General features: G+C 43.6%; 5 protein-coding genes across 5 annotated transcripts; 1 reads left to right on the top strand and 4 right to left on the bottom strand.

The window, feature by feature from the left end:
* Positions 1-157: 157 nt before the first annotated feature.
* Had1 (beta Hydroxy acid dehydrogenase 1) lies at positions 158-1,911 on the bottom strand. The gene is made up of 3 exons (XM_017143175.3): positions 1,755-1,911; positions 1,309-1,687; positions 158-791 (listed from the first exon to the last, which is right to left on the bottom strand). The coding sequence occupies exons 1-3, from the start codon at positions 1,793-1,795 to the stop codon at positions 261-263; spliced, it is 951 nt and encodes a 316-aa protein (XP_016998664.1). The 5' UTR covers positions 1,796-1,911; the 3' UTR covers positions 158-260.
* A 2,792-nt stretch (positions 1,912-4,703) lies between these two features.
* On the bottom strand, positions 4,704-7,579 carry LOC108058451 (IWS1-like protein). The gene is made up of 6 exons (XM_017143186.3): positions 7,350-7,579; positions 6,069-7,289; positions 5,853-6,012; positions 5,433-5,796; positions 4,966-5,373; positions 4,704-4,896 (listed from the first exon to the last, which is right to left on the bottom strand). Exons 1-6 carry the CDS (start codon positions 7,366-7,368, stop codon positions 4,774-4,776), a joined length of 2,295 nt encoding a protein of 764 aa, XP_016998675.1. The 5' UTR covers positions 7,369-7,579; the 3' UTR covers positions 4,704-4,773.
* A 525-nt stretch (positions 7,580-8,104) lies between these two features.
* Positions 8,105-13,622, top strand: SWIP (strumpellin and WASH-interacting protein). The gene is made up of 9 exons (XM_017143172.3): positions 8,105-8,188; positions 8,256-8,746; positions 8,806-9,015; positions 9,766-10,866; positions 10,921-11,179; positions 11,413-11,567; positions 11,630-12,056; positions 12,553-12,758; positions 12,824-13,622. The coding sequence occupies exons 1-9, from the start codon at positions 8,164-8,166 to the stop codon at positions 13,259-13,261; spliced, it is 3,312 nt and encodes a 1,103-aa protein (XP_016998661.2). The 5' UTR covers positions 8,105-8,163; the 3' UTR covers positions 13,262-13,622.
* An 8-nt stretch (positions 13,623-13,630) lies between these two features.
* On the bottom strand, positions 13,631-16,086 carry Cyp1 (Cyclophilin 1). The gene is made up of 2 exons (XM_017143173.3): positions 15,823-16,086; positions 13,631-14,208 (listed from the first exon to the last, which is right to left on the bottom strand). Exons 1-2 carry the CDS (start codon positions 16,069-16,071, stop codon positions 13,783-13,785), a joined length of 675 nt encoding a protein of 224 aa, XP_016998662.2. The 5' UTR covers positions 16,072-16,086; the 3' UTR covers positions 13,631-13,782.
* Positions 16,087-17,394: 1,308 nt separating this feature from the next.
* Positions 17,395-19,011, bottom strand: LOC108058456 (27 kDa hemolymph protein). Its single transcript, XM_017143192.3, has one exon. It carries the CDS (start codon positions 18,796-18,798, stop codon positions 17,872-17,874), a length of 927 nt encoding a protein of 308 aa, XP_016998681.2. The 5' UTR covers positions 18,799-19,011; the 3' UTR covers positions 17,395-17,871.
* Between the last annotated feature and the right edge of the window lie 66 nt (positions 19,012-19,077).

Raw genomic sequence — 19,077 nt, 5'->3', positions numbered from 1 at the left:
ATTTTCCCAATTATTATGTATAAAATCTCATAAGTTTATCACAAATCTCTTGGCTAAGATCGAGGAATTCGCCCTGAAACGCATACAGTGAGCCATCCTGAACGAAACATGGAGCCTCGTGGAGGCGGGCCCTTAACTCCAAGGACATCGACAGAAGTAGATGATCTTTTAAACAATTTCCGTATATTTAACGTACACATGTGGCGCTTAGCATATCACAAACAAAAAAAAATGGATAAAACAGAAGGAAGTGAGCTGCTCTACTTGTTGAGCTTGCTCTTGAGAATGCTCAACTGGGTGAGGCAGTTGTCGCGGTAATTGCGGCGTGCGGCCAGCTGATCCAGCGGCACCATCTCGCCCAGCTGCTTGGCCACCTCGACGGCGACGGGACCCTCCATCTTCGGTGTCGGTCCCATGGTCTCGCTCACCGCGTAGATGGTCTTCGAGTAGCGCTCAAAGTAGTTGGCCATGCCCTCGGCATTCAGATGGGCGGTCTCCAGGGGACCCAAGAAGGCGTAGCGCGGTCCGAGGCCATTGCTCATCACGCTGTCGATGTCCTTCACATTCAGGATGCCCGCCTCCACGAGGCGCCATGTTTCGTTCAGAATGGCATACTGGATGCGGTTCAGGGCGAAGCCCTCGATCTCCCGCGACAGCGTAACCGGTTTTTGGCCAATCTCCTCCATGATGGCACGGGTCTTCGTCACCCATTCCGGTTTTGTCCACGGCGCCGGAACGATCTCGACCAGCGGCACGTAGTACGGCGGGTTGACGGGATGCGAGACCAAAACCTGTTCACGAAATAAAGCGAAGTGTTGGCCTCAGTTCTCGGTACTCACAAATCGGTTCTCATCACAAAAAAATCTCAAGAAAACAATTAAATTGGGAACGAGGACGGCTGATTGAAAATTTAAGCAGTTGAGTAGCATTGAATGTAAGGTATTTCTAAAATAACTATTAACTTTATACACAGAAAAAAAATTGTAATGGTCAATTTGATATTTTTTAAAGATCAAATTATGCATATCATTTTGATATGAATAAAGATTATGGTAATCTTTTTTTACATTATTTCCTCAAAAAATACTACATTTGGTATTTTTTGATATGATAGAATATCATGTTGATATGTTTGAATCTTTAATTTGATATGAAATAAGGTAGAAATAACCCTATTTCATATCGGTTTTTTTTCTGTGCATTATTACGATAGATACAACTAGCTTGTAAGTTCTTTGGCTAATTAAAAAAGAACAATGGTAATGCTATCTGTAAAATCCATCTATCTATCCCTAGAAATCTACTCACATTGGCCTTGTTTTTCAGATCCGCGCTGAAGAGCGAGGGCAGAAAGGTGCTGGTCGAGCTGGAGAGGATGGTGTTGGGTCCGACGACGGCGTCCAGCTGCTTGTAGAGGGCTTTCTTCAGATCCAGACGCTCGGGGATGCACTCCTGCACGAAGATGGCGCCCTTGACCAGCTCCTTGATGTCGTTGGTGCCCGAGATGCAGGAGAACTGCTGGGCGGCGGTCAGCTTGCCACGCAGCAGACCCTTGGCCTCCAGATCGAGCAGCTCCTTCTGGGTGGCCGTCAGAGCGGTGGACACCTGCTCGGGCAGGATGTCGTACAGCACCACCTGGTAGCCCACCGAGGCGAAGAGCATGGACCAGGAGCGACCAATGAGACCGCTGTAATGGAACTCATTTGTATCTGCGATATCCTGCGGAATCGATTTTCCTGTGGAGTTTCTCTCACCTGCCCACAATGCCCACTTTCTCGTTCTTCAACTGCGACATCTCTGTTTATTTACTCAAGGAGTTACCGTTTGAAGTTTTAGAGTTATAGAGGAGCTGTCGACCGCCACTTGGCACAGCGTACATGCGTTTGAGCAATTAGACGGCAGCGCAACCGGTTTAATATTGGGCGATAACAGCGAACAGCGAACGGACGGACGGCAGAGGTGAACCCAAAAACGAGACCGAGAACCGAGAAGTGCTTGTGGGGTGTTGGGACTGTTGATACTGTTGATGGGTGTTGGTGGTGGAGATTTCCGAGGAGATAGTGGGCCTGCACACACGGCCAAGCGATAATAATGCCACCCCGTTAGGCAATTGGACGATGCTGCCACGCCCACAATAATATACAATGCAAGTGCATACAACTAATGCATAAAGAATACCAAAAATAACCATAGAATGGGTTTACTGTTACAGAAAGATCCGTATTAAAATATTCAAATTATGTTTATTAAGCTACAAAACAAGGAAAATTACATAAAGATTTAATATATGATTTAATGATATTAATTTTCAATATAAAAGTATCAAAATAATTTTTAGACAGCTTAAAAACAACAAAAGAAATTCTTGCTGTGGGATTTGAACCCCGGACCTATTTATGCTATGTAATATAAATTAAAATTTTTTTTTAATTCACAATGTAATATTATTTTTACCTTATATTGTATATCTTAAGCGACTACCTTTTCCAACTGGTCTGTTTACCCATTTGACGAGATAATCCATCGCGGAAAGTTCTTGACAAGCAACCGTTTTAATTTTCTACTGGGCGACACCCGACGAAACTGTGCCAAGATGCCCTTAATTTGACTTTTATTAATAATGCCATTCTAAAATGTTAGCTACTATACGAGTATCTTTGTGATTGTCGTGCACTTATGTACTGGCACAGAAATAACCCCGTGAATTGTTTACTAAGCTTTTTATGAGCTCTCGTAGTATTTTGTATATGCAATTAAATAATATAAGAGAATCAGTACATTAAATACAACTAGCATATAAATTGAACTCTTTAAACGAAAAAAATCTGAAAACTAAATAAATACTCTTACAAACATTTTTATTTAAAAAAATGTTTAAAAATAAGTATATGACAATGTAGTTAAATCAAAAGCTTACTTTAAATCTCTGATAATTTATTTTGGGTTAGTGGATCCAGGCATTATCTCTGCAAACATGTTTATCATTTTGTTTATCATATTTTCAATAACCTCTAAAAAGAATGGTAAAATTTAACTTTCAGTTTCTTCATATCTTTTGTGTTTTTCCATAATAAATTTAACACGTGGTCAGAAGATAAAGCCAGAAAAAGCATCTGCATTAAGAAAACAATCTTGGTTTTACCGCTATCATTCGGTTTCTTCATGTTTTTCTGACTAGCAAGAGTATACAAATTTAGTTTTATAGCACAAATGGGGATTCTATAATGTATAAAAAGTGAAAACTGTTTTTCTGATGTTCATTTTCTGTAATAAAAGTAAAAAAAAATTGTTTTTCCTATTGGCCTTTTTTGCAAAAATAATTTAAAATCGCCCAAAAGTATGCTACATTTATTGGCATGAAATCGAGAAATTTGACCCAAACTCAGCTTATCAGATCCACATTTACCGTAATCTTCAACTTGTGCGTTTCAAGACAAATTTTCTGATTTTTAGACCAGGCGAACAGAATCAGCCGAAAAGTAGTAGGTCGCTGCTGACTTTTGTGTTTTTGCTCACATAACGGTTCTTTTTTCAAGATGGCGACCTGGAAGCCAGCTTTTGACCAATAGGAGCATACTTCTATGGTGACGTCACAGGAACTCTATTGCCTGCAGCGACCTACTATTAATTCTGTTTGCCTGGTACTTCGAAACTAGAAATTCGAGAGAATTGGCCGATCTGGCGGACCAAATTGGCCACAACTCGTCCCCAAATTTACCGTAATCCTCCACTTATGCGTTTCAAGACCAATTTCCTGATTTCTGATACCAGGCACACAGAAATAATAGGAGGTCGCTGCTAATTTTTGTGACTTCTCTCACATAACGGTTCTTTTTTCAAGATGGCGGCTGGAAGCCAGCTATTGACCAATAGGAGCGAAGCTTACTAGAAGACAACCGTTAGTTTAAAGGAAAGCTTAAATTAGGGATGAGCAACCACGCTGTTCTTGTGTTCGTGCTACGAACTGGGCACGATAGTCACGAGTTTGTATGGAGCGTGCCGCAGAAAGGCCATCCCTAAGTGGGAGTGGAATAAACTGATCAGCTGATCGTTGGACACCTGCTATTCGCTTCTGTTCGCCTGGTATCTGAAATCCAGGAGTCCAACCATTTCACCGAGAAAAATCTTGCCGAATGCTTCAGTATTTTGGCCATAAAAACGGGAATAATGATCCAAATATGGAGTGTCGTACCTCGTTGAACTCGTAATTAAATCCCTAATCGATTGGCATTCAAATCTGGGCATTTTAATTTTTGTCAATTTTTTGGAAAAAATCATGATTAAATCATCATTAAAAATGTGAAAATTGATCAAAAAATAAATTTTCCAAAAAGTGATGGGAATCGTTAGTTTAGATTGTTAGCTGTTCAAAACAGTCGGTCATTTAAGTGTAGGTCTTTTTTTACCCAAATTACGATATTAAAACTGAAAAAAAGACAAAATTCGAATCCATATTTTTTTAACCCTTCAATATCAGTATGCTGGCCGTAATTAAAGTGTTTATTTGTATCTAATCCGAATTGCAATTTTAACCTGCATATCCAAATATTTACACAGATTTTGTTGCCTCTTGATAAGATTGCAATTTTGTAATGTAAATTCAGCTTTCCCATCTCTTTCTGTTTCGATTTAGGAACCAATCTCATACTTCTCGTTTCGGCGTAATTCAAAAGTCAGCCTTTTTTAAGTGTAATTATATTCAAAAATATATTTTTAAATTTTGTTCTATGATTTGGATTTTATTTTATTTAAAGTTAGCTAGAAGAATGCTGCTTACAGTGCCATCTTGCGACCCTCTATAGATATCTCGACTGCCCGGCGGCTCTCCTTCAGTCGCTTCGAGTCCAGGAAACGTTTCATATGCTTTTCGTAGCGGTTTGGCTTGCGCTTTGTTGACTGCGAGTTGAAAACCGAAATGATTTAATAACTAATTACATAGAAGGTGAGTTCAGAGATCGCTCTTACCGTGGAGATTTCGCCCTCAACGGTCGATTTGGGGCGGATGACGTAGTCCTTGTTGGAGGGCATGGGCACACGGGCGCGGGCCACCCAGCCGGGATCTCCGGGACGCAGCAGCTTGTCCTCGTTGGAGAAGGTCTGATTCAGCGAATGGCCCTTGCTGCTGGAGGCCGGCTCGGGGTCGGGACTCTTGTGGCGATGGCGCGACATCTGCGCCAAGTCGCGCTCCTGCCGCTCCTCCTTGCTCATCGCCGAGAAGTTGCAGCTGAGGTTGAATATCGGTCGGGCCCACTCGGAAATCAGACGACCGGCTCGATCGCGATTCGTCTTGGTCTCCTGCGGATGTTTGTACAAGTACATCACAGCCTTGCCGATGCCCGACTGCTTCAGCAGACCCTTTTCAATGGTGGGAAACTAAGAAAAAGGGGAGTAATTAGTATTATTGAACAGTACAGCTTAAACTCTCAACTCACATCTGACAAAAGCTTGAGAATACTCTCGCGTATCTGCAGGCAGGGCAGACTTTTGTTTGGCAGCGGCGCCAGCCAATCTGTAAGTACATTGAGTATGTTGTGCTCCAAGAAGGCCAGCTGCAAGTGCTTCTTGATCAGCTGCGACATCACTTGCTTCAGCATCGATATCTTCTTCGTGGCCGGCTGGCCCATCATGTTCAGCTGCCGGTCGTCGTCGGAGGCGTTCTTCATGCTGATGATTAGCTGATCGATCAGATCGTCGTTGTCGTTGATCAGGTCGATATCTCGCTTGCGACGTCGCACTCGCTTCTCCTCCTTCTTTCTCAACAGCATGGCATCAAAGTCCGAAATAAAGTTGCTGTTTCTGCAATATACTTTCAATGTTAATTCAATTTATAACGAATTAACGAGTGATCTTACTCTGCTTCATTTGAAATTGGCGTGTTCTCATCGTCGGAACTCTCTGTGATTTTCTCTTGTGACTTTTCCTTGGCCAGGCCATTGTTATCCTGGTCTTCCTCCTCCTCGTTGTCCGTGTCTGTGATTTTTGCTCGCTTTTTCGTCACCTTTGGCGCCTCATCTGAATGGATAGGAATAGTTTTAGGAGGTTTTTAGGGGCTTTTAGGTATTGCTTACCTTCGGAATCACTGATGGCCAATCTTTTGCGCCTGGCGCCGTTCTGGGATGTGGCACTTCCAGACCGAGATCGAGATCGGGAACCCTTGCGAGAGCCACCAGCGCTATTGGAGCGACTGCGTGAGCGGGATCCACTCCTGGAGCGTCGCGATCCACTCCTGGAGCGCCTGGAACCGCTTCTAGAGCGTCGCGATCCACTCCTAGAGCGTCGGGATCCGCTTCTAGAGCGTCTAGATCCGCTCCTCGATCGCTTGGATCCACTTCTAGAGCGTCGGGATCCACTCCTCGATCTAGAGCGCCTGGAGCCGCTTCTCGAGCGCCTAGATCCACTCCTCGAGCGTCTAGATCCACTTCTAGAGCGCCTAGATCCACTCCTAGAGCGTCTGGAGCCGCTGCGGGATCGTCTTGATCCACTTCTCGATCGCCTGGAGCCGGAACCACTGCGCGAGCGCCTTGATCCACTTCTGGAGCGCCTGGAGCCACTCCTGGATCGTCTAGAGCCACTCCTGGAGCGTCGAGAGCCACTCCTGGATCGTCTAGAGCCACTCCTGGACCGTCTAGAGCCGCTGCGAGAACGCCTCGATCCGGCGGATCCACTGCGCGAGCGTCTAGAACCCGAGCCACTGCGCGAGCGTCGGGAGCCGCTCCTGGATCGGCTCGAGCGCCTGGAGCCGGATCTGCTGCGGGATCCACTGCGGGATCGTTTGGAGCCACTGCGGGAGCGCCGGGAGCCACTCCTGGAGCGTCTAGAGCCGCTGCGCGAGCGCCTAGAGCCTGCTGGCGAGCCTGGAGCTGCGCCCGAGTGATGGGAGCCACTTCTGGAGCGTCTGGAGCCACTGCGCGAGCGCCGGGAGCCACTTGGCGACTGCTTGGAGTGCCGGGATCCACTGGCTGCCGAGTGGGCAGATCCGCTGCGCGAGCGGGAGGCACTCTTCCTGGAGCCGCTGCGACTGCGACTACGCGAACGGTCGGCGGCCACGGGGGCCTCCTCCTCGTCGCCACCACCATTCTCCTTGGGTGCCGCTGGTGAGGCGGCGGGAGAGGGGCCCTTTTCCTCCTCCTCCTTTTCCGGCAATACTGAATCCAAAGTGGCCGCCGCGTCAGGCTGCGAATCTTGGCTCTCCTTCAGCGCCGCCTCGGCCTCCTGGACAACCGGATCCTCGCCGGGTGTCTTCTCGGGGGCCTCCAACGGGCTCTCGGCTTCGTCGCCGGCGGTTTTGTCTGCAAATCGAATGGATATATTGCGACGTTTTTCCGAGAATCAAAATTGTAACAACCAACCTTTTTCTGAAGTCTCCATGCCGAGCGACTTATTGTGATCACGAAACGGGGGCAAACACGCCGAAACACAACTTAGTTTGTCAGATCAGTTGTGCAAGTGACTTGGGGATTCAGAGGAAGTACATCACATTAGCACTAGCTAAAAAATAATTCCTGCAATGACTTATAAAATACGACGCGATTCGATTCCTCGGCATTTGTCAGGGCCGACGGAACGAACGGAATGGAAGTGGAACGGGAACAGCGACGTTTGTGTGTGTACACATACACACACTTGCCCGCACGCTGTTGGGGCCGTTACATACCTCCGGCCGCATCAGTAATCGATTAATGCGCAACACGCAACAGCTACTTAATGAACTGCATTTGATAAATAGTTGCATAAGAGAAATAATAGAAAAGATTTAGGGCCGTTTCCTTGTCCGCATGTTAAGCTTAAAGTAAGCTTTAAACGTTAAAAAGGTATGGGAATTCAGAGATTATATCGTACTTTAGTTTTAGTTTTTCAAATTATTAGTCCTTATTCTTATTAGTCCTATTCAAATGCAGATTTTTTTTTTACAGTATAATTCTTTTGTCTGTTATAAACTATTAAAATATAATAGTTTTTAAATAAACAAAGAGACATAGTCAAATAATCGATAGGCATATGTTGCGTCCGATAAATTTACATTCATTAATTAATAGTATAAACGCGGTATTTACCGGTTACACTTATCGTAAAAGTTATCGGAAACATATCGTCGAATCCACCCACTTGAAATGTCCCATCTCTGAATTAGTAATAAACAATAACAAAGGCAAAGCAATTAAAATGAAGGAAGAGCAAAGCTCTATGTGTACGTATGGATATTTGGATGACAACTATTTAGTCAGACTATTACCGGGCATCTCTCCCCCTACCAGCCATTTTTGCCGAGGATATTCTGAGGGAATACGGTGCCTTTATATCGGAACATGATGGGAAACTGAAGATCCTGCGGGACAAAGTCCCGAATTCGGATGACTTGGAGCCCACAACTTGTATTTATATGTCGCCTGTGATAGAGGTTAACTTCGTGGGCAGCGAAAGGATCGGGCTGCCGGAAAGGAACTTTGAGGAATCCGAGCTGGTGGCCAATAAACCCCTGACCACTTTCGCCAATCTGTGCAATCAGTGCCGGAATTTGTCTCGCAAAGCGAAACGCTTTCAACTGGCCTTTCTATTCAGCGATTTTCGTTTGGAGAACGAGAACTCCAGCGCCGAGGAATCCCTGGTCCGCATGAGCAGCTCCATGGACTTCTTTTGTCAGGTTTACTTTTTGCTCAAACGCATGATTGTGATACTCCAGAACCTGTGGCGACAATTGGGCGCTTCCGTCTGCCTCCCCGTCGATATCCACGAAGTCCATGTATTCGTATGTAGCATAGCTGACTATAAAGTAAACTAGACAGTGAAATAACCCATCCGTTTTAGGCTGTATTTGATGCCATGACTGAGATTCTGGAGCATGTAGTGGTCTTCAACGAACTGGCGAACCAATCGAAGATCTCCACCATGTGGGCGCTCTACAAGAAGTGGCTAATCAACCTGTCCAATCAGGAGCAATCCACGAACTTGGAGCTCCGCGGCCTCAGTACATCGCTGCTTGACATTGAAAGTCTGATTACAAACGACTTTTTTCGGGTATGCCAAAATGGGGGAGAACTAGAGCTTAAAACTATCGAATCCATTTTTTCCACCCTAAATTATCAGTTTTTTGTACGTAAATATGGAATGCCATACCTCGTTGAACTCGTAATTTAATTCCCAATCGATTAACATTCAAACCTGGAAACTTTAATTTTTGTCAATTTTTCGCAAAAAATCATGATGGTACCCCTTATCAAAAATGTGAAAATTGGGTCGAAAATAAATTTTCCCAAATCAGTAGGAAAGTGCTCTGATATTAATTATAGGGTTGTAAGCTGCACAAAACAGTGCGCCTTTTTGATTTGGGACCATTTTTGTCCAAGTTAGAGCAAAAAGACCAATTTAAAAAAATCGAATTTTTACCAAAAATCATGATCCTGATTTTTCGCCCCAAAAAATAACAGTATTTTGGCCATAACAATGGGAATACTGATCCAAATATGGAATGTCGTACCTCGTTGAACTCGTAATTAAATCCCTAATCAATTGGCATTCAAATCTGGACATTTTAATTTTTGTCAATTTTTCCCAAAAAATCATCATTAAAAAATGCAAAAATTGATAAAAAATTTAATTTTCCAAAAAGTGATGAGGATCGTTAGTTTAGGTTGTAAGCTGTTCAAAACAGTCGTTCTTTTAGCTGTGGGCCTTGATTTCTTCAAATTACGACCGAAAAACCAAAAAAAAAGGGTATTTTCAGCAAAAAACTATCTAATATAAAATTCTTACCTACTCTCCAAACAGATTCTGCTCGATAACCTGATGGAACTGAAGAGGGAATTCAGTCTGAACGCTGTGAACCACCTCACCCAGCATTCCAATGCCTACATACGCAAACTGCTGCTCGATATCGATGCGAATGCGGGCAACGAGTACCGGAACTACGAGGAACCCCAGCACATCATTCGTCTAACTGCCTTCGCGGCGGTTGTCCATGAGTTTGGCATCCAGATGGAGGGAAAGCTGGTCAAGAGCCTCGTGGACTCGTTAACCAGGCACAAACAGGTGCCCCTGAACCGCAGTGTCTTCTGGTCGCCAGCTGCCTTTCTCTCGCAACATGCAAAGACCCTGATGAAGCCGCCGCCAAGCAACAAATCCCAAGATCCCGGATCCCAGGGCCTAAAGGTGCATAGCTCAGTGCTGGAGAAGCTGCGGCTCGGCGATCAGAGGAGCTGCCGCCAGTTGGGCAGCCAGATATCGCTGTGGTCCATCCGCATGCAGCGGGTCTTCGATGTCGGCGTCTTTGGGCATCTCAAGACCTTCTCGCAGCTCATCCTCAGTGGCCATTCGTTGGCCGACCAGGCTACCCAACTGGCCGGATCGCTGATCAATCGCCATGCGGCTCTGATGACGCCGCTGACTAAGACAGACTGGTTTGTGGTCGCCCGATTGCTACAGTACCTGAATGTTCTGCAGAAGACCTTCGAGTCGCAGCAAATCAGCTTCGTGCGCTTCATCAGCTCACTGTTGCAGTGGCAGAAGCAAAAGGTCCTACACCTGCTGCACACCACAAAGAAGCGGATCGTCGACCTGAAGTTGCTGCAGCGCAAGATGAACTTCTTGTCCACAATGAAGCTGGCCGAGAAATCGATTGTGGGCTTTCCGAGCCAGCAACGGCTGACTTTTATGAATCTGTCGCTTGGCGAGTTTCTGGACAATCGTTTGCTGCCCGCCGACAATCAGAAGCTGATCCGATCGATTCTGGTGCGAGCCAATAACATTAGCCACTTTATGCGCGACATCAGGGGGCAGGAGTCGTCTGGTCTGGTCTACAATCACTGGTTCCTCAGCACGGCGGTGCTGAAGGAATACACCGAGCTGCAGCGCAATCCGTACGCCCTTCAGGTGGGTTTTCACCCTACATTTGTCCTTACTTAAGCTTTCTTCCTTTATGTGCAGAATATTGTGTCGGCTAGCCATCATCTGGACAAGATAGTGGCCTTATTTAGGGACTCTAGTTCGAGGTGTCCCAAGCAATCGGCCAATGACCTGATTATCGAGTTCTTGAGCAACCACTTGGAGTTCTTCCTGCGGGTCGAGGCCCTGTCGCATTTGTTTCAGGACCAGGACCAACCATTCCAGCAAAGTGCCTTAGACTATCGCCTCTGCATCAACGCAGTGTCTGCTGAAAGCGGCGGAGATTATAGTATTATAAGAGGTAAGGAAGTGAAGGTTATTGTTTAAAGCAGGGGTGCATGAAATTGCCTTATGACAGTGCATTTACAAAAACAATTAAAACAATTTTTATTTGAATAAGCGATACATAGAAGAATCGTCATGTGCCCAATGCAAAATAAGCGTGTGACCGCTCCCCTGGTTTAATGAATAGTAACTACAGTTTTGAGAGCTCTTCAATTTCAATTGACTACTATAAATAATGATTCTTTTTAGATAACTTGGAGAACTATTTCACTGCAACGTTCTACAATTTAACGACAATCGCCCCGCACGACTGGAAGTCGTACGAAAAGATGCGTCATCTGGCCAACAAGGTCTTGCAGCTGCGGCCCATCGATGATCACCTGCCCAACCAGATTATTGACCAGGTAATCTAAATAGCTACTTTCCCTGATCTTCCAACTGAACTGTTTAAAACTCTAATTTCCAGGGCATCGACGTGCTGCAGATCATGCGCAACATCCACACGTTCGCCTCCTCGTATGCCTACAATATGAACCTGCAGCTGTTCGTGGAGACGCACAGCAGGGGCAAGCACCTGGACATCATCGGCACCCGGCACGTGGCCAATTCGGTGCAGACGCACGGCACGGGGATTATCAACACCACCGTCAACTTTATCTACCAGTTTCTGCGCCAGAAGTTCTACACCTTCTCCACCTTCCTGCACGACGAGCAGATCAAGTCGCGTCTGCTGAAGGAGCTGCGTTTCCACTCGGAGCACAGGCACAGCAAGCCCTACCAATCGTATCCCTACGAGCGTGCCGACAGCTTTCTCAAGAAGATCCGAAAGCTGGGCTGTTCGGGCAATGGCGAGACCTACATGGATCTATTCAGGAAGGTTATCACTCAAGTGGGTGGGTAAAATTCTCTAAATCCAGCTAAAACTCCCGTATTTATACTAGAGCCCTGCGTGAATCATTCAATTTTTATTTTATCATAGTATGCCCTGAAAATTCTGATTTTTCTAATTCATTTCGAATTGAATGAATAAATGAATAATTTTTATGAATTTGCCAGATTTTTTTGTGCTTTTAAGAACAAAAAGCAGACAATTTTTAACAAGTCAATGTTAACTGCTTAGAAAATAAAATTCATTCAGATTTAATCACAAAATGATGACCCTTTCTTCTTTAAAAGAAATTGTCGTTTGAATTATTTCGGAATTCATGCCATTCATTCATTCCATTCTATTAAATTCAAAATTCAAATTTATTCAATTCTATTAAACTCAAAATTCTAATTAATTCATTCATATAAAACAAAAAATTCAAAATAGTTGAATGAATCCATTCATGCATGGCTCTAATTTATACCATATTTTCTAAACAACATTTGTACCCTTAATTTTAGGCAACGCTGTGGGCTATGTGCGCCTTCTGCAGGCGGGAAGCAAGAATGCGAACTTCAGGAGTCGTTCGTACAAGACCAGATTCGACAGCAACTTCAGTGCCGCAGGTTCAAAGGTGCACGCGGAAACGGAGGGCTCCATCAGGGAGTACGAAAAGAGCCTGGGTCACATGAAGGAATGCTACTCGGACAGCACAAATTACTTTAAGGTAAAGATCCCTACTACAAGATGTTTTCTAACTATAATAACAAACTAACTATATATTTTTTGTAGCTCCTGCTGCAGGGCTTTCAGCCCTTCCTGTGCAACCCGAATAACCAGCACTTGAGAACCTTCTACCTCATCACACCGGCGCTCATAATGAACTACATTGACCACCGGGTCAAGCAGAAGCTGAAGATCCACAAGAAGGACCAAACGAGGATCTCGCTGTTCGAGGATGGCTTCGCCATTGGACTCGTCTACATCCTGAACATGCTGAACCAACAGGCCGAGTTCCACGAGCTGGGCTGGAGCCAAACGACCGCGCGGCATCTGCAGGAGGAGCGCTCCAAGGTGCGCGACATCCTGGCTGGACAGCAGCAGTCCCAGCTGGACGAGAAGCTCCGCCAGACGGTGGCGATAACCGAACGACATGTGAACGCCTACGAACATGAATACAATCTGCTTTATGCCACTCTAAGTAGCTCCGAAATATTCTTCTTCCAATAAAACCAAGAAATAATCAGTTGTTGGTTGTCGTTTATTTTTACTTTTATTAAGACGAAAATACAATTCCGATTTCGGAAAACATCGCTGAACGTTGGAATATATATTGTGGATAATTAGCTTTAGAGTTTTGGGCCAATTTCTGTAACATCTAACATTTTGCTAATCCCCGATTATAATGCTCAATGTTTGTGGGTGTCGTCTCGTTTCTTTTTCTTTATCTTTCTATGGAAATGCGAAAGGCTACATGTTTGAATCGTTTAAACACTGTCACTGGAGGCTCGTTAATTTGATATATTGAATTTTGGCCCCCATATACAATTTATTGGCCAAAAGACAACAACCCAATGGGAATATATTTAAACATGTCTATTGAAAATATTGTTGTATTGTATTTTTGTTTTTCGTAATATTACAGTAATTGGTAGAAAAAAAAATGTTTTTGGAGAAAATGCAAATGGTTTTTCCGTCTTAACAGATTTTTCTTCATGTAATCTTGTTGCTTTTGCCTCTATAACGCATTCTTATAGAGAACCAGAGTTGGCAACCATGATCTTCTTGGAGGTCTTGCCGGACTGCGAGCCATAGGACTCGATCTTCTTCACCACATCGAGACCCTCGACCACCTCGCCGAAGACGACGTGCTTGTTGTCCAACCAGGCGGTCTTCACGGTGCAAATGAAGAACTGGGAGCCGTTCGTGTTGGCGCCAGCGTTGGCCATCGACAGGATGCCGGTGCCGGTGTGCTTCAGCTGGAAGTTCTCGTCGGGGAACTTGTTGCCGTAGATCGACTTGCCGCCAGTGCCGTTGTGGTTGGTGAAGTCGCCGCCCTGGCACATGAAGTTGGGGATGACGCGGTGGAAAATGGAGCCCTTGTAGCCGAATCCCTTCTCGCCGGTGCACAAGGCGCGGAAGTTCTCGGCGGTCTTGGGCACAACGTCGGAGCGCAGCTGAAAAAAAGGAATCGAAATATAAGTAAGTAAATATATAGGGAATGTATATATTTTTTATGATATAAATATAGTTAGTACTCTTTATCGCTTTATTGCGGCAAACAAACTATAATAATAGTTCTCAAAACATGGTAATTGAATTAACCGTGCTGTTTTGGGATATAAATACACAAAACTTAAGAATTCGCGATTTTATTCGTTTTTAATACAAAATACAAAAAGTTTTGTAAAAATTTGACTACTTATTACAACTTCTTATTCAAGTTGTAGAGAATTTTTCAATTTAAAGCAAGAAATCTTCTTTAGCCGGCTGTGCAAACAATAGGAACTTGCAAATCTCAATAGGACAGGTTTTAGAAATGAACTCCGCTGGACTTACCTTATAAATCTATTTGAAATTTAGTTTTCTTGAAAAAATGTACGTTTTACAACTCACACACTACCACTAAACTAGAATTTTACCGTTTAAATATCATGCTTAAAAACTCTGTAAAACGAAAAAGTTGTTTGGCCCCATAGTGCGCCTATAAAGTAGCACAGTTTTGATAAACAGTACAGGGAAAATGAAAAATAATACCCCTATGGTTGCGATATTTTCAAGGTTAAAGCAATAAGGCTCAAATAAATGATAACAAAATATTTGTAAACATTTTCTACCACTGTATATTTATACAATATGTGTAGGTAAACACATTTCCAGTACTTTCTGTAGGGCAGATAAACAATTTAGCTGAGTTTCGCATTCTTTTTTTCTGTCGGAAATTGCAGACATTGTGCCCACTGTACGTTTGTATGGATGTATATATGTATATCCTATTGAGAAAATCCTAGACATGTGGGTTTGGCTTACTATTCGGGCAATGACTTTGCCCGGTCACTAAAAATACAGCTGGATGCAGTAGCATCTTATTTTTTGTTTTAAGAATCAAATGGAAATTACATCATCAACTCAATTAATAGTGAGTTCATTTTTGCAAACGGGTTTACACCCGAATATCTCTGTGTGTACACTGTACATATGTATGTCTGTACATACGCGAGTGACCGCTTGGAGGTTATGTTCCTGTTGTATTGATCTGCGTGTGTGTATGGGTATGGGGCTACGCGAACACCAGCAGCGGAATAATTTATATATACCGCGCACCCATATACACACATATAGACTTATAAATACCGGTAAAAATTGCACACCATTCCCGCAAAAGTTTGCCGACACGTCAATTAAATTAAGGAAAATTCCGTTCCATAAAGATAATGCCTGCCCCCCGGGGGGTTAGAGTGGCTGGAATTCCGTGATATACAGATAATTATAGAGATTTTCCCTCTAAACGCTTGTTCTTCGAGCCAATTAGAATTTGTAAATTTGCAGGGAATGCACTGTCATGCAATTACTCAGAGACATGAGTGGGCAAATGTGGAAAATAATTGTGAGCTAAGGGGCCACTAAATAGATATTTTTTATGTACTTTTCTAAAAAAAAAAAAAAAACTTGCGGCAAATACATGGGCATTTCCAGGCTTCTTAAAAATCACGTGTTCCTGGCGGCTATCCTTACTTTAAGCACAAATAATCTCAGAAAAAAAAAGAAAATTTAAAACTTCTCAAACTCACCTCCATCGTTATCCTACCGAGGGGCTCGCCATCGGCGGTCATGTCGAAAAACACCCTGGGCAAAGTACTCATCTTCGACGCTTTCGAATATTCGCGAACAACCTGGATTCCAAACTGCAACTGACTATTCGCACTGCACGCTGCCGAAGCTAGGGTTGTAGATTTCTTGGTTAAAATGGCGGCCTCCGCAATGTGGAATGCCGACTTGTACCGAAACTGCCGAACCAGAGTTGCACCGAAAGAGACCATCGTGTATGTGTGACGAGTGGGATTGGATGTCGAAATATATCAAAATGTCAGAATATCGATATTTTTGCGAAAAAATAAATATTTGTATCGTGATATTTTGAATACTTATCAGTTACACAAGATTGTATTTCGTGCCACTTAGCAATTGTCAGCTCGCAAATGTTTCCATAGAGGGCGCCCGTTTCCCTAAACCAGTTTCCCCCTTCCGCCAATTTGGCGCTCCTAAATGTTAGATTTCATGGTTTTCCAACAGCAATGTTAAGATACAACGTTTTCTTACATTGGCAGAGCAGAGGCGCAACAGTTCTGCCAATGTAAGAAAACGTTGTATCTTAACATTTCTGTTAAATTGAGAGCGGCAGCAGTGTGACCCTTGGTCAGAACCTTGGAACGTGGAACTGAAACGATAGAATTCAAAAATAAACTGCATCCTTAAAACAAATACATTTTAATTGCTGCGTTATAGATTTCTTAGTTAAAATGGAGGACTGCAATGTGAAATGCCGACTTGCACCGAAAGAGACCATCGTGTATGTATGACAGGCGACCGCATGTACGATACTACGATACACGATGTCTGCGCCTCGTTCCGTTCCGCCCGTTCCGCTGTTACATCACTTTAGGGCACCTACGCACGCACTTTTTCGTACCGATAAAAATACTTCAAAAATCACTGTTGATCCGAATTTATGATCAATAAAATAATGCGTCTGATTTTGTTGATAAAAACAATCGGAAGTTAACAAGCCCCATGCTTTCTTCTTAAAAAAAGGAATTAGAAAAATCCCGTGATCACAATATCGGGATCACTTTTAATGGCATATATATTATAGTTTTGCAGTAGAGCAGCATAAATTTAATAAAACGGATCTTGATGTTTTTAAAGTTCTTGATCAGATTTATATTATGTTTATACAATCAAGTTTTTTACCGGTTCTAAAATATCGATAGTTTCGCGGGTCGCAACATCTGTTGTTCTATTTCAAAATTGGTACTCACCAAATTTAAATTTTAGAATTTGTACTTTAACAAAAACCAATAATAAAATTACAATACAACTTTTTTAAAATGCAATATAAAAGTAGTAAGTGTTATACCAGTTTTAAATCGCGGTACTGCCAACCTGATCCAAAATTTGTAGAAATTTAATTATTTAAGGTTTTTATTGATATGATTTCCCGCGCAATTTAAAAACTATGTATAGTCGGAGATTTCTTACTTCGTCTGCTTATAAGAGATTTATCTTTATACCTTCTAAAGAATGTTGATAAAGCACTTCCCACCCCCTTAATCCCAGAGTTTCCATTAATATTATCAAATAAATTTAATTTCAAATTTATCACTTTATTTTTACAATAATGATACGTATATTCATTTACAAAACATTTTCATTCATTTTTCATATACATAGAATATAGTGTATTTCTTTCCCGAACCCGAACCCGTACCCTATCCACTATAAAATAGTGAGATTACCATTTAGCTGCCCTCAGTGAAATACAATTGTTACAAACTTATTTCGAATCAGAATAGTTGCCCTTAAGGGAATTGAATTAAATCGAGTTATAGCATTTTGGGATGAACGCATGACATAGTAGTTAATTACATATTGAAAGCAAACAAAGAATCATACATATTCGTACTTTAGCATGCGCAAACCCGAAAGCGTTGTTGAACTGTGGACACCTGTTCCACGGTTCCACAGATACATTATTAGCGTTAAAGCGAAGGCGAAAGCTAAAAACAGTGATTATCGTGCATTAAAGCAAAAAAAAAAACGCATTTCGATTCATCTTAGAACTAGGGAGCTCTTTGAAAGCACAATCGTACGATAAGCAAACAAAAAGCGAGATAAGGCAAAACGCTATTGGTCATTTGGGGGAATCCCCTGCTAGCTGCAGCGGCGGCTGCGGCGGCGACCAGTGGGGATTTCTGATTGTCCCGGCACAATGTTTGGTTTCTGATAAAGTTAAACATCGACTCGACGAGATTCGCTGGCGTTATGTCCGAGCACTGTTCCAATTTGCTGACCACGCAGGCCTGAAGGTTCAGCATCTCATCGCACTGCTTCTGGCCGACGGTTAGCTTGGGTATCGTCTTGATGCGATTGTCCTGCAGATCCTGCAGGTTGAGATACTCCGAGAAGGTGTTGTTCACACACTGCTGGATGTTGTCCTTCTGCGATTCGATGCACTCGGGCCCCTTTTCGGCGATAAAGAGGGCTATCTGATCGCCGTCCTTGTGGCAGACGAAATTCAAGAGGCTCTGGATGATCTGCTTGATCACATCCTGGCCGTCGCGCTCCTCCTGGACCAAACAGGGCAGCAGCTGGGCCGTGAAGACATCGACGCACTGCACCGCCATCGATCGTCGGCTGCAGTACTTGTTGAAGACCACATCCAGTTCGCCCTTGGGACTGGCCTCCTGGATCTCCGCCTGCATGGCCGTATAGTTCACCAGCCCATTGAGGCAGTCGGTGAGGACCATAAAGCCCGATTCGATCTCAGCGTACGCCGCACCACCCGCCTCCTCGCCGGCCACCTCGACGCATTTGTTGCGAAACAGCTCCTTGGCGTCGTTTATGCTAAAGTTCGACTTGGTTATTTGCTCGGGCAGCTGCGTCTGTATCTGATCCAGGTCCAGTTGGGCCCCAGTGTCCTGTACAACTAGTATAACCATCCATAGTACACCGATTGCCAGGGGCTGGCTCAAAAAGGTCCTTCCCATTTCAAGTTATTTTCGATTTTTCCCCTCCTCTTTTGTTCTCCTCAGCGAGTATTTCGGTTTGCACTAGAACTGGAACGCTTTGTCTCCTTCAACTTTGCATTTTTCCTTCGGCAATCGGGCTTACGGAATTTACTTCGAAGCTTTAAGCAATTGGAAAAATTAATTTAATTAGGAAATTGGCATTCACCCGTCGGCTAGAGATGGTAATCGGTGACAGCATCGATGCACGGCTGCCTATCAGGCGACTATCGATTGGTGGCTCAAGCTATCCGATTGTCC

Source organism: Drosophila takahashii, chromosome X (assembly GCF_030179915.1).
Source record: "Drosophila takahashii strain IR98-3 E-12201 chromosome X, DtakHiC1v2, whole genome shotgun sequence".
NCBI classification, from domain to species: domain Eukaryota; kingdom Metazoa; phylum Arthropoda; class Insecta; order Diptera; family Drosophilidae; genus Drosophila; species Drosophila takahashii.
The sequence above is the reverse complement of the archived record's forward strand: the minus strand, read 5'-3'. Positions and strand labels throughout refer to the sequence as shown.